We start from the raw sequence: 14,065 nt of genomic DNA on the forward strand, positions 1-14,065 counted from the left end.
TAACACTAACTCTGTTTCTCTCTCCACAGATGATGCCAGACCTGCAGAGTTTCTCCAGCAATTTCTCTTCTTATATCTAAACTAATCCGTATTCTGACAGGCCTGGTTAGAAGCTGTATGGAATATAAAATAAATTATAATGCCAAATGGGCAATTCATATAAACATGCACAGTAAAAACTTCTTTAAATATATAAGAGGGAACAAAAAGGCCATAGTGAAGAGAGGCCCATTGGAGAACAAGGCTGGGATAATAATAATGGGTAACCAGAAATCGGTGGTGGGCAATTTGTTAGAATCAATCCTGAGAGTTTGGATAAACTGTCAGTTAGAACAATGGCTGGGTGGGAACAGAGTGCCTGAGTTAAGGAAATGCTGGATAGGTTGGGACTTTTTTCACCGGAGTGTTGGAGGTTGAGAGATTACTTTATAGTCGTTTATAAAATCATGAGGGGCATAGATAGGGTGAATGGAAGATGTCTTTTCCCTAGGGTGGGGAATTTCAATACCGGGGGCATAATTTGAAGGTAAGGAGAGAAAGATTTAAAAAAATACATGAGGGGCAATTATTTTTTACTGAGAACGCAGTTACTATGTGGATGAAATTCCAGAGAAAGTGGTGGATACAGATACAGTTATAACATTTAAAAGACACTTAGATAAGCACATGAACAGGAAAGCTTTGGATGGATATTGGTCAAGCGCAGGCAGTTGGGACTAGTTTAGTTTAGGGTTATGGTCGGCCCGGACTGGTTGAACCAAAGGGCCTTTTTCTGCGCGATTGGACTCTCTGGCTATGACTCTGTATATTTATTTTTGAATGAAGTGGGACTATGAGACAAATGGTTGGAATATCAGTTACAGAGCAGCCTAACAGCTGGAGCACTTCAACATCTGCATCTTTCCAACAACGTTTGGGAAAGTGACCTGATCTATTTCCCTTACTCACCTCAGGGTACCTGAACGGTAAGTGTTGGGCTACTTTTGACAATTGAGTGGCTTCGTGTATACTGATAAACGATGGCCAAAACTAGCTAACTTAACGTAAGACATCACTGTCTGCACAGTGCAGTGTGACCTCAACAAGTGGGTGTTTTGGCTCAGTAAGATGAGCTTTTAGACCATTCTTTGAGTGAGCTTGTTGCTATTTACCTGTGCAGTTTTGCCGTCCTTCTGTAAGTTGTCCACTTTCTCACTGTTGCTGCTCAGGAATTCTTTCAGGAGTAAACTGGTATCCTCGACCATGAAAGCTTTCCGGACAAGTTCCATTCCTTGTTGTAACGATCGCACGTCCTGTAGAACATTGTCCAGTGACACTGCGATAGAGACATCAAGTGGGAAAAGTCACCCACATTCTAATCAAAGAAGCTGATAATGGTTCAGGTGGTGAGGCAGGTACAACACAATGTGCCCAAGACAGAAACAAAGGCAGATTGATTCCTCAATGTGCAACAGCTTGCATTTGTATAGCACTTTTGACATAAAATATCCTGAATTTTGACACTGAACCAAAAAGGGAGACAGTAAGACAGGTGTTGGACGGTGAAATAAGCTATGTGAAAAACCAAAGGTAGGGAGGGAATGAGAGAAGTGGCGAGAAGGTAACTAATCAGTATGTCTATAGATGGAGTCACCAAGGTGCAGCATAAATATGAAATAGGAAAGGGCCAATGAGGTACCCACACATGCTCAGAAATTGGCCTTGACATTATTTTGGTGCCAATGAAGTCACAGGAGCTACATTCATAGCAACATGAAGAAAGCCACTCTGATGATTCAGAGGGAATTGTTGATCCTGTCTGATGGCAGTCTGAATGATACAGCTTGTCTTTCTAAAGGAGTTGGAGTCAGGTCTCTGTTACTATTGCTGTGGAGCAGGCTCAGATTCTAATTTCCCTGATTTAATCTTTCCCTGATTCTCACTGTTAAATTGCCAGTGAGTGCAGACATGGAACCATCCTGCTAAAGGGCAATGGCAGGTCCAACCTGCTACACGCTGGCATCATTCCCAGAAATCAAACTGAGAAATCATCAAATATGCATTTCCTTTTGACCAACTCCCCATCACATACCTATCTTCCATCTCTTATTGAGGGTGAGGTTAGCTCAGGTGGAAAGATAGCTAATATGTACTTCAGAATATTGCGAATACAACAAGTTAATTCAGGATAAGGTAGACTTGGTCTACCCCGGAAGACCCATCTGAAGGAGGGTCACTGGACCCAAAACATTAACCCTGCATCCTTTCCACAGATGTTGTCAGACCAATGGTGTTTTTCCAGCAATCTTTTTTTGTATCTGACTTGCATCATCTGTAGTTCTTTGTGTTTTTTTATTGGTTAAGGTAGACTTGGACCTACTCCTTTGCCTGCCCCAGGCTTGACGTGAAATGGTGCTCCTCAAGTGAAATAATCAATTGTGTCTCCTTAACAGAGACAGATGCCTGTGACTAATTGTCTACTCTTATCAATCCTAATACAAAGAATAGATCAGAACTGATAATACAAGCCATTATAATTTAAAATACTTGCAGTTAAAGATAGCAACATCATTCACAGTGGCCAACTATCTAATTTCTAAGGGATTGTCCCTTACTTTCATTATTTATTCCTTATTTCTCAGACGGCCTGTGGGACACTGAACTTATGATTCTTCTCTTGCCTTTGTCTCTTCAGCAATTTTTGGTAAGACTGAGCCATTGGTCACTAACGACACCCTCCTCTGCCACCAGCCATGTGAAGTTTCACTTCTTTTGTTTCATAAGAGTTTGCATCAACCTGACAGCACTAACCTGCTCCGTACTCCACCAAAATACACAAATCATACTGGTGAAAATTCATCACTTTCCCTTTGTGAGAACGATTCCAATGTGACAAAATCACTTTTCCTTCATTACTACCATACCAACATAATCTAACATCCCCTAGCCCCAACTTTACAAGTGTCGCATTCACACAATCTAGCCATCACAGCTTTAATCATTAATATATGGTATATCCTCGATTAAAAGTCAATCTCATGTAATGGTCGATTCCATATTTGTGGCCAACAAGTCTTGAATGTTCCACATATCTCATGTAAATTTGATGTTAGTTTTGACAGATAACAGACCAACATTTCCAAATCAAGGTATTGTCTTGCGCATAAATGTTATGATGAGGAAACAATTTTTTTGAGCTATTGTGTATTTTGATGTACAATTCACACCAATTTGGCATGAAAGTTTAAGATGCATCAGGTCAGAGTCAGGTGACAACCTCCCTTTGTGTGCAGCTCAGCTGAGCTGAGTTCCCCTGTAGCACTTGTGGAATACAGTCAGATACCGAGATGAGGTTTTAAAATTTCTTTAAGATGTACCATGTGATTTTAATTTAAAGCCGTATTATGTTTCTACTTCACTTTTTGTATGTATAAATAAAAGCTTACTAATTCATTTTTGATTCTATTGTCTTTATCCAGTAATTACTGTAATTCGTTGAGTTTTTTTTTCATTAGAGATCAATTGAGCTTCTGCTAATAATATGGTATTTTGGACTGTAGTATGAATTTCAGTCCTTCAAAAGTAGTTTTCATGTAATTGTCAACCCCATAAATTTAACCTTTAAAAAAGTCTAAAAAATTTGACTTTTATACAAGTATATACGATAATCTAAATACTGAATTTTCCATTGTTTCAAACTTTCTTTTGCATTGGTGTGCTCTCATCACTGTTCCCTCCATTTGGTGTACCCTAATCATTGTATCCCCCCCCACTTGGTGTAGCATCATCACTGCTCCCCCCACTTGGTGTACCCTCATCACTGTTCCCACAACATGGTGTACCCCTATCGCTGCTCTTCCTCCTTGGTGTACTTGAATAAATGCTCCCAACTTATGAATTAGTAACTGCTCCCTCTCCATCTGTAAAACGGTCAACATTCTGTTCAGGTCACTTGGCTTTATTACCTGCAGCAGCTTTGTCGACAAAGAGCAGCTCAGTATGAAAGGTACTGAGTTCAGGATACTGTGTGTGGATTATGTCTACAATGTAGTTCATTAGCGTCTGTTTTCTGTCCGTCGATTTGGTTTCAAGGAGCTGAAAGTGAACAGAGACAAAATAATTAATGGGATCACAGTTACATGTCCTTATAATTGGAATCTGTCTTAAATGATTTGTAGGAGAAAGTGGGGACTGCAGATGCTGGAGATTAGAGCTGAAAATGTGTTGCTGGAAAAGCGCAGCAGGTCTGGCGGCATCCAAGGAACAGGAGAATCGACGTTTCGGGCATGAGCCCTTCTTCAGGACTCCAAACTTACCCACTCTTCAATGTCATCCTTTCAGCATAAATGCATTCAGATCTAAAACTATGAGAATGACATCAAGAGATGTCCCAGTATCAAGATAAAATACCAAAAATGCTAGAAATCTGAAGCACAGAGAATTCTGGAGGAACTCAGCAGGTCTGTCAGTACCTGTGGAGAGAGAAACAGAGTTAACATTTTGAGCCTTGCACCAGTCTTGAAACATTAACTCTGATTTTCCCTTCACAGATCCTGCCATACCTACTGAGTTTCTCCAGCATTCTGAGAGTTGGTTTCAGTTGGTTCCTAGTATTGATGGAATTACAATCAATTGATCACCATCAACTGGTTGCATGCTGACTGGTGAAATTAACATTGCAGACAACAGCTAATTATGACCAATCATTCATTAAACTATTCAGTAGATTATTAGAGACTGCAAGTTACATTGGTAAATCACTAGATTAATTAATACATAATTTTCCAATAATAGTTCCACAATCTTACCAGGTCAAGACTCTGCAATCGGAAGCCATAAACGGCTCCTTTTTTACTGCTATTCATGTAGTTTCCAAATGCTAAAATGATCTGCAGGAGAGAAGAGACTGAATGAGATCAGCAATAATTTTAATGGTCTGTTTTTACAATAGATTGTTATTCAGAAGTTGCATAGTGAAATATTGTATCTGACAACAAGTGATCTCACAGAATCAGCACCAACTCATAGGCTTTCTTTAGTAGAGACAAGTCTTCTTTTCTGGTAATTAGCTTCACATTGATAAACCCAGACTTCAAAGTGTGTCAAGGAAGTAGGATTAGAGGACGTGAATTGGAAATTAGTGAAAACATAAGTACGAGACATCTCAGCCCATGGTTTCCACTCGTTTGATTGGCACAATTCACCAACATTGGCTTCATGTCCCTACCTCTGGATTGGGAGGCCTAGGTTAAAGTCCCACCTGCTCCAGAGACATGCAATAGTATCTCTGAGCAGATTGGCTAAAAACATACATGTTAAGTGTTGTGAGTTGACCTGGCTCAAAAAAAAACTGGACATGAGGCTGATGGAGGTTACCCTATAGAGGTTTATAAAATCATGAGGGGCATGGATAGGGTGAATAGCCAAGCACTTTTTCCCAAAGTAGAGGAATCTGAAACTACAGGGCATAGATTTAAAGTGAGAGGAGATATATTGAAAAGACTCTAAGGGGCAACTTGTTCATGCAAAAAGTGGTGTTTTTATATGGAACGAACTGCCAGAGGAAGTGGTGGAGGCTGGTACAATTACAACATTCAAAAGGCATCTGGATGGGTATATTAATAGGAAGGGTTCAGAAGAATATGGGCCAAGTGCTGGCAAATGGGACTAGATTTATTCAGAATATCTGGTCAGCATGGATGAGTTGTACTGAAGGGTCTGTTTCAGTGCTGTACATCTCTATCACTCTATGACTCCACAGTTCAGAATAAGACATGTGACAGGCTTCTGCCATATACCTTTTGAAAGGGCTCTTCAAATTAACTTCTATCAGGAGCATTTAAAAATATTTTTAAAGTCAAAGCATTTTTACTTTACTAAGGTGCTGATTCGTAAATAATTTAAGGCTTATAATGAGTCGGTGCAGAGACAATGGGCTGAATGGCCTTCTTCTGCACTGGAATAATTCTGTGATCTATAGTTTACCATGAAGCAATTTAAAATTAAATTACTATCAAGTGGTGGATTAGTTTGATGTATTGCCAAATCCAATATTAACTACATTACTAAAATTGCACCAAATTGTTGCTCTTTCATACCTCAAAATAAATAAGCAAATAAGACCCGATACACAAATGTGTGGCTCAAAAGACTGGTGTATGTCCCAGTTCATGGGGCACTGCTACCAGGCCTGGGAAAGGTGGGATCTTTACTATCAGGATGGTCTGCTCCTGAACCATGCTGGGGCTGCTGTCTTAGCAAGCTGCATGACAACAGAAGAAGAGAGGGATTTAAACTGAATAGCAAGGGGACAAAGGATCAAATTTGGGAAGATGCATTAAATTAAAGAATATACACAATGGAAGAGAGAGAAGTTTTAAAATGGAATTGCGCCATGACAGGAAGGGATTGAATGTGCAAATTTCAGAGTGAATCAACACTTTAGGCTAGATGTTGTATCAATAATAAAAGGGTAAAACCAACAGTTTTGTATCTGAACATATGGAGCATTCAGGGAAGAACAGATAATACAAATATAAATGCAAATTATAATCTGATAGCAGCTGCATTGCAGCTGGATAACATAGATTGAGACCTGAATCTTTAAGGGTACAGGATGTTTAGGAAGGTCAAGAGTTAGGACAAGTGGAGGAGTGGCTCTGTTAGTTAATGATGGTACAAGCACAACAGAGGATTAAATTAGGAATCTGCAATGTAGAAGTGATTTGTGTAGAGATAAGAAATAATAATGTCACAAAATCACTTGTGGGAATCATGTAACAGTAACTACCCAGTGGGATGGAGTCTACCAGAAGAAATAATGTGAGTTGTCAGAAAGGTCCAACAATAATCATGGGGGATTTTAATCTAAATATAGACTGGAAAAACCAATTGGCAAAGTTAACCTAGCTGAAATGCTCACAGAAGATTTTTTTGATAGTTTCTTAGAACATTCTGGAGCCAACCAGTTCTAGACCTGGTATTGTGCAATGTGATGGAATTAATTAATGATCTCATAGTGATGGAGCCCCTAGAAACCATCAGTTATAATCTGACTGAATTTTACATTCAGTTTTAAATGATAGAGAAATGGGTCCAAGACAAGCATGTTTAACTTTAATAATGTCAATACGAAAATATGAATGCCGAGTGAACTGACAAATTAGGTTAAAAAATTGTTCAATAGTGATGCAGTAGCAGACATTTAAGGGAATATTTCAGAATATACTGAACGAATATTTTCCAATAAGAAAGAAAAATTCCAAGGTGAGGACTCAATGGTTAACCGCAAGCATTAAAGAGGCTATCAAATTTTAAAAAAAGACAAATACATATCAAAATTTGGTGTCAGGTCAGAAGAAGCAAGGATTGACTGAAAGATTATAAAAAGGGAAAAAAACTAATATATGTGAGAAATCTAACTAGCAACATAAAATCAGATAGTAAGCAATTTTATAAATTGAAGGAAATATAGATAAAAGGAAACTAATTAATCAAGTAAATGTCGATTCTACAGAAAATAAAGGAGAAGCAGATAAATTAAATGGGTATTTTACTTCAACCTTTACTACAGAGGATTAAGGAATATTCCAAAAATAACTGTCAATTAGGCATTTTCATAGAATCCTACGGCGTGGAAACAGACCATTCAGCCCATCGAGTCAATGCCAAACAGCATCCCATCCTATCCCCACAACCCAGCACTTCCCATGGTTAATCAACTTAGCCTGCACTCTCCTGGACACTATGGGCAATTTAGCACGGCCAATCCACCTAACCTACGTACCTTTGGACTGTGAGAGGAAACCCATGCAAACAGTAGAGAACGAGCAAACTCCACACAGATGGCTGCCTGAGAGTGGAATCAAACCCGGGTGCTGCGAGGCAGCAGTGCTAACCACTGAGCCACCGTGCTGCCCTAATGGAAGGGAGGGAAGAACTCAAGAAAATTACAATCAACAGGAAAGTGTTAGTGAGTAAATTGCTGGAGCTGCTTAGGTCCCAATTAACAGTAGGGAACAGGGCTAGGCTCAACCTTTCATAACATATAAAATGGATTGAAGGTATGATAGCTCAATTTACTGTTAACAAAAAGGTGGTAGGAAAGTAAGTTGTGAAGAGGACATAAAAACCCCTCACAGTTTAATTTAATGGGCAAAAATCTTGCAAATTAATTGTAATGTGGGAAAATGTGAGAGATTGTGAAGCTCTGAATTGCAGAGGATTCTAGGTATTCTAGTACATGATTTGCTTAAGTTTAGTATGCCCATAAAGCAGCAATTTAGGAAAGCTAACAAAGTGTTTTGGTTTATTGCAAGGGCAAGCTAAGAAGGTTACACTTCAGTTATACAGAACACTGATGAGACTGTATCTGGAATAATGTATACAGTATTTATCTTCTGATTTGAGGAAGAATGTAAATGTATTGGAAACAATAAGAAGATCAGAGGAAATGTTGGACAGGCTTAGCTTGTATCCGCTAAAATTTAGAATAATAACAGGCAAATTGATTGAATTACTAGTTCCTGGAGGCTTTTGACAGGACATATGTGGGAAGGATGTTTTCTCTTTGGGAGAATCTGGGAGTCAGTGTTTGAAGTCATTTAAGTCAGAGATGAGGAGACTTTCTTTTTCTCAGAGGTTCCTGAGTCTTTGGAACTCTCTTTTTCAAAAGGTGGTAGAAGCAATCATTGAATGCTATAAAGAAAGAACTAGATAGTGTGATGAAGCTGCTCCTTTAGCAAGGTTATGTTGCCTTTGCTATTTTTTCCCAGAGAAGTCGTAAAAGACACGGACTCCGAAAAGTCTAAGTTGAAGGGTTTTAGGGCCAGTTTGATGATAGCTAACAGATACTGCCTCAAGCAGCAGGCTTTCAAGTGTTTGAAAATGAACACTTTGTACAGTGAAAGGGGAGTGGCCAGTTCTCCCAGCTCAGCTTATCTCTGGTTTGGTTTGGTTTTAACAGTACTGTTTGGAAGCTGATGGGCCCAAAGAAGCAGGTCCCTGCTGATATGGTCTCTCTGGCTTCTCTCCTGTAAGAACCTGTGTTTGATTTTACCTTTTGTGCCAAGGGCTGTTTATGGGGGATTGTTGTAAGTAGCATCATTAAGTTGGGATAATCTGTCAGGTTTTCGGATCGGTTAACTTATTCTGTATTCTGTTCTCCTTCTGTGTTTAATTTGGTATTCTTGTCTATAAATTCTGTTTTGTTTAGAACTAAGTGGTTTGACCAGCAGCATCTCTCCTGGAATATCTGCTTTACAGCAACTAGCAAAGTTAGGGTCTGGGCTACCTTCTTGAAATGTTTTGAGGGGGTTGGCCTGGTCCATAACAATAGCTTCTGATAAGCTTTGGGCTGACAGGTTATCAGGGACGGGTGGGAATGTGGAGTAATGAAATCAGCTATGATCTTGTTGAACGGTGGAACAGACTTGAGGGGTCGAATGGCCTACTCCTGTTCCTCATTCATAAGTTTGCATATCAAGGTGTATTTTTAATGTAAGGAAAATAGAATGGAACAGTCTACATTTGTAACAATGTAAATGCATTTGGGTGGAACCTTGAATTGCTTTGAAAACGAGAACAATTTGTGCCTGATCTCACCCAAACTGCAAACTCTATCTTTGCAACTTGAAAGCGACATTTTGTTTGGAATAATACAACTTGAAATTAAATAACAAGCCAGTCTAGTAAAATGAGTGAAGTTATTTTCCAGAGGGTGGGGGAGACAACAGGGGGTGTTGTGTAGGTGGTGGGAGGGCAGGGAAGTTAAAAGTAGGGATATTGAGGTTGGGCAGCATTCTGAAGATGAAGAGCTGGAGGAAACATTCCAGAAGGGACAAGTTGGAAAACCTGAGGAACAGAATATTATAGTGCTGGATTAGTGGAGTGCTGGGTCAATGATGACAGAAAACATCAATATGTCAGACGAAACAACATAAGTGGAAAATAATGAGATTTCAAGTGAGGTCTGGCAGCATGCAATGAGACAAGGACTGGGCTCTGCTTTGAGTAGAGTTCGAAGACATTGCTGAGATTAAATGGGACAAGGTCATGGAGAAATTAGTAATTCAGGGCAAAGATTGCAAACTCAGCATTCTGACTGATGAGAAGCCAGTGGAGTGTGGAGAGGTTCGGAGGTAACTGAATAGGATACGTTGTATGGGCCTGTCAGCTTGCTGTACTGTATAGCTGCTGCTCATGGTCAAGGCTACTACCACCATCTCTTCGTGTTGTGAAAATTATAGAGTCTGACTGGTCTGGTGTGGTCAAGGAAAACCATTTCCTGATCTAATTAGAACAATCTTTTAATGTGGCCAAGATAGAATTTATTGCATGTTCGTAACGATGTTAAACCTCGTTACAGAGACATGGAGGAGGATCACATCTTAGACATCACGCCTTCAAAATCCTAAACCGTCCTGTCTGCAAGTCCATATGACAATATCAGAGTGAGTGGTGGTTATTGTACTCCTCAATATTAACCCTTTCAGACCCATGTACGACAAGATATGGTGCAGAATAAAGGACAAGCAACATAACAGAGCTGAAAGCAATGAAATTATTCGAGATGCAGTTTTAGGAGGAGGTGAGTCACTTCTCTTGTCCCAGATTCTTACATTTTCATCCCTTTGCTAGATGGACTGCTACAGTGGTTGGGCATTGGCACTAGATGGGATTGTTAACTGGTAGTCTGCCCATGTAATGTACATCACCAGAAGAGACGAAGGTTACTGGACTCTTTAATAAGGGACTACTAAGACATCACTGTCCCATAGACCAGCATTGAGACTCAGGACTCAGAACCATCTTAAACATTCATTTCCTGTGCAGAATTCAGTGATTAAATTAAAGGTGCATTTCAGTCCTTTGAATTTAGATTAATAACTACTGGGTGCACTGACACCAGACACAATACTTATCCCTTGGGTTTGATGTCTAAATGAAATACATCAGTAGGGTAGATTGTACAACCTGTGATAATCTGATAAAACTGATTAGCATGTGTTTTCCAAATTCCTCTATCTGCTGCTTTAAGATGGGTCAGCTCACTTTTGTTTTCATGTCTGTTGCTGGAACAGAACTCGGTTGGGATTTAATGATTACACCAAGGTGTGGAAACCATGCTGTAGAAATCCTTGTACACATATTAAACTCCTCTCTCTGTTAATGTAACAGAATATTAACCCATCAATAACATTGTGTCTATGTTCAAACCATGATGGAGGATTTCATGCGAGATAGTTAAATGTTAATGTTGTAAAGCTCAGTGGTGGTGTAGGGTCTAGCTTTCTCCATTTGCTAACATTAGTGAAAGTAGTCATGATTTGGAGATGCCAGTGTTGGACTGGGGTGTACAAAGTTAAAAATCACACAACACCAGGTTATAGTCCAACAGGTTTAATTGGAAGCACACTAGCTTTTGGAGCGCCACTCATTCATCAGGTGATTGTGGAGGGCTCGATCCTAGCACACAGAATTCTGTGCCTTAGGATTGAGCCCTCTAAAATTATCTGATGAAGGAGTGACGCTCCAAAAGCTGGTGTGCTTCCAATTAAACCTGTTGGACTATAACCTGGTGTTGTGTGATTTTTAACTTAGTGAAAGTAGTAAGTCTGTTTTTATATTCAAACACTAACATTAATCAACAGAAGAAGATACATCATTGGACTCTTAAAATACTGGTCAATTTTGGTGTTCTGCAGTCTGTTCCATTTCCCTGACACTTTACCCTTTGCCGGTGAAGCTCCCAGCAATCCCCCAGCGTGGGTATAAGCTTAGCCCTATACAATCTTACCTCCAGAATTCTCTTTAGCTTCACTGATGATTTGATGGACATCGATGCAGCAATGATGGCGTTCAGTTGCTGTAAGAGAGGGCAAGGACTTCAATGAGTTATGGACAATCCTACTGGAACCAAAATGTACAACCTAGAGTACTCAGAGGGAGATCTCGGAGGGAGACACGTTGCAGCATGGACTCTCATTGACAGCAAAAACGTGAGATTGTTCAGCATTTTATGAATCATTAATCAATGGCAGCAGTTGTAAAGAAGATGTTTTTGTTGCTTAAATTTTGACCCAGTAGTATTTTCATTTAAAAACATTTTGTGAGGTTTTGCAAAAAGAACCTTTTCATTTGTTTAAAATTGAATTCTCCTAAAAATTCCAAATCTGTCTTCATTTTTATTAAATATCACTTTCTGTTTGGATATGGTTTGAAATGCCTCCATGAGGTAAACCCTGCTTTGTTTTGCTCCATGTATTCTGCTCGCCATGAGGTCTCGGAGTTGGGAGTGTGTATTGTGGTTTTAAGGCTGCTCTACTCTGCTAAACAGTCCCTTCTCTGAGATGGTTACATCTCTGCCTTTGCATTATTTGAGAGTGACTATTGTCTAACAGTCAGGAGTTCCAACAAACATTTTTTATTTAAACTTGCACATTGATGTACAGAAAACTGATTACCCCTCTCTTCCATTGATCTTCCACTCAAGAGCCTTGAGAGTGTATGACTGTCGATGATAGAGTTACATCATCTTCATTATCAACTCTTTCTCAGCATGTATCCTAATGGGACCGCTAACTAAAATTTGCTTAGTCTTGATTGTTATGGATATTAAAAAGGATGGGGACAATTTTAATTGTTATAAGCACCTTATCATGTTTTATGCTGCCTCTGATCTTGTATGGGCTCTCCCTCCCTTCAATCCCTTCACAAACCCACCCTGTCAGTGATTCCACTGTCCTTTCTCAGTTCTGCCCCATTCCTTTCTGTCAAAAGCACTTGGAATTATTCCCACCTTGGAAATCTGTTCAAGCTGCACCTGCAAGGATTCAAGTAGGGAGCGAAACTCTGCTTTCCTATTGAAACCACTTTAAACAACGTCATAAATTATATTTTCTGTACATTATCCCAGCTTGACTTTTCTGCATCACTTGGCTCAATCACAACAGTCTCTTTCAACACCTTTCCTCTATCGTGTAGCTCAGTGGTGCTGTTTGTTGCTTGGTTCCAGTCTTCCTTATTCAATCATAGAAGCAGCATCTCCAGGAGCTTCCCTGACAGCCCTCACACAGTTATTTCTGGAGTCCCCATGCTAAGCCAACTCCTCTTCTTCAACTACATGCTGCTGCTTGACAGGACCATTGGGAGTGATGGGCTCAACGTCCACAAAAGACCTGAATGGGACACAGGAGCAAAAGTAGGCCATTCAGCCCATCAAGTCTCTTTATCATTTGGCTGGATCATAACAGATCTGATAATCCTCAACTCCATTTTCCTGTCTTTTCTCCACAACCCTTGATTCCCTTACTAATTAAAAATCGAAGTAAAATCTGAAACAACTGCAGATCTTTCTTCAGAACATTATTTGGGAGTGACTATTTCCTGACAGTCAGGGGTTCCAATAACCCTTTGTTTTTATATACAACTCTTTCTGAGGATGGGTCACCAGACCCAAAACATTAACTCTTGACTTCTCTTCACAGATACTGCCAGACTTGCTGAGTTTTGCCACCAAATTTCTCTTTAAAAATCTGTCTGTCTCAGCCTTGAATATACTCAATGACCCAACCTCAACAACCCTCTGCGACAAAGAATTCCATAGATTCACTAGCCTCTGAGAGAAGAAATTCTTAAATATCTGTCTTAAGCCTGTTACCCATTATTCTTGTCCGAGACTCTCCACAAGAGAAAATAACCTTCCCCCATCTATCCTGTCAAGTCCACTAAGAATCCTGTAGATAAGAATAAGCTTACCTCTCATTCTTCTGTATTCCAACAGCTACAAGCTCAATCTTACTCAAATTCTCCTCATTAGACAGTCTAAAGCTTTTCTGGATTGCATCCAATCACAGTATCTTTCTTTCGATGAAGGAACCAAAACTGTTCACAATATTCCAGCTGTGGTCTGACTAGTACCTGATATATTTTTAACCCTATTTTTATACTCCATTCCCTTTGAAATAAAGGCCAACATTCTATTTGCTTTTCTCGTTCCCCGCTGAACCTGGGTACTAGCTTTTTTGTGATTTGTGGACAAGGGTCTCAAATCCCCCTGTGGTGCAGGTTTCTGCAGTCTTTCTCC

The 14,065-nt window shown here is 39.7% G+C and overlaps 1 protein-coding gene across 9 annotated transcripts in view; it reads right to left on the reverse strand.

The window, feature by feature from the left end:
* Window positions 1–14,065, reverse strand: part of fmnl1a (formin-like 1a) — a 265,065-nt gene that overhangs the window by 28,584 nt on the left and 222,416 nt on the right. For all 9 annotated transcript variants that reach the window (XR_011955183.1, XR_011955182.1, XM_072561823.1 and 6 more), the window contains 4 exons: window positions 11,777–11,845; window positions 4,788–4,868; window positions 3,945–4,074; window positions 1,152–1,315 (listed from right to left, as the gene is read on the reverse strand). Coding sequence is in view for 7 of the 9 variants with exons in the window: in XM_072561823.1 (XP_072417924.1) it covers window positions 1,152–1,315; window positions 3,945–4,074; window positions 4,788–4,868; window positions 11,777–11,845 (444 nt within the window). In the remaining 2 variants the exon portion in view is untranslated. The remainder of the gene's footprint in view (window positions 1–1,151; window positions 1,316–3,944; window positions 4,075–4,787; window positions 4,869–11,776; window positions 11,846–14,065) is intronic.

Source organism: Chiloscyllium punctatum, chromosome 42 (assembly GCF_047496795.1).
Source record: "Chiloscyllium punctatum isolate Juve2018m chromosome 42, sChiPun1.3, whole genome shotgun sequence".
Lineage (NCBI taxonomy): Eukaryota > Metazoa > Chordata > Chondrichthyes > Orectolobiformes > Hemiscylliidae > Chiloscyllium > Chiloscyllium punctatum.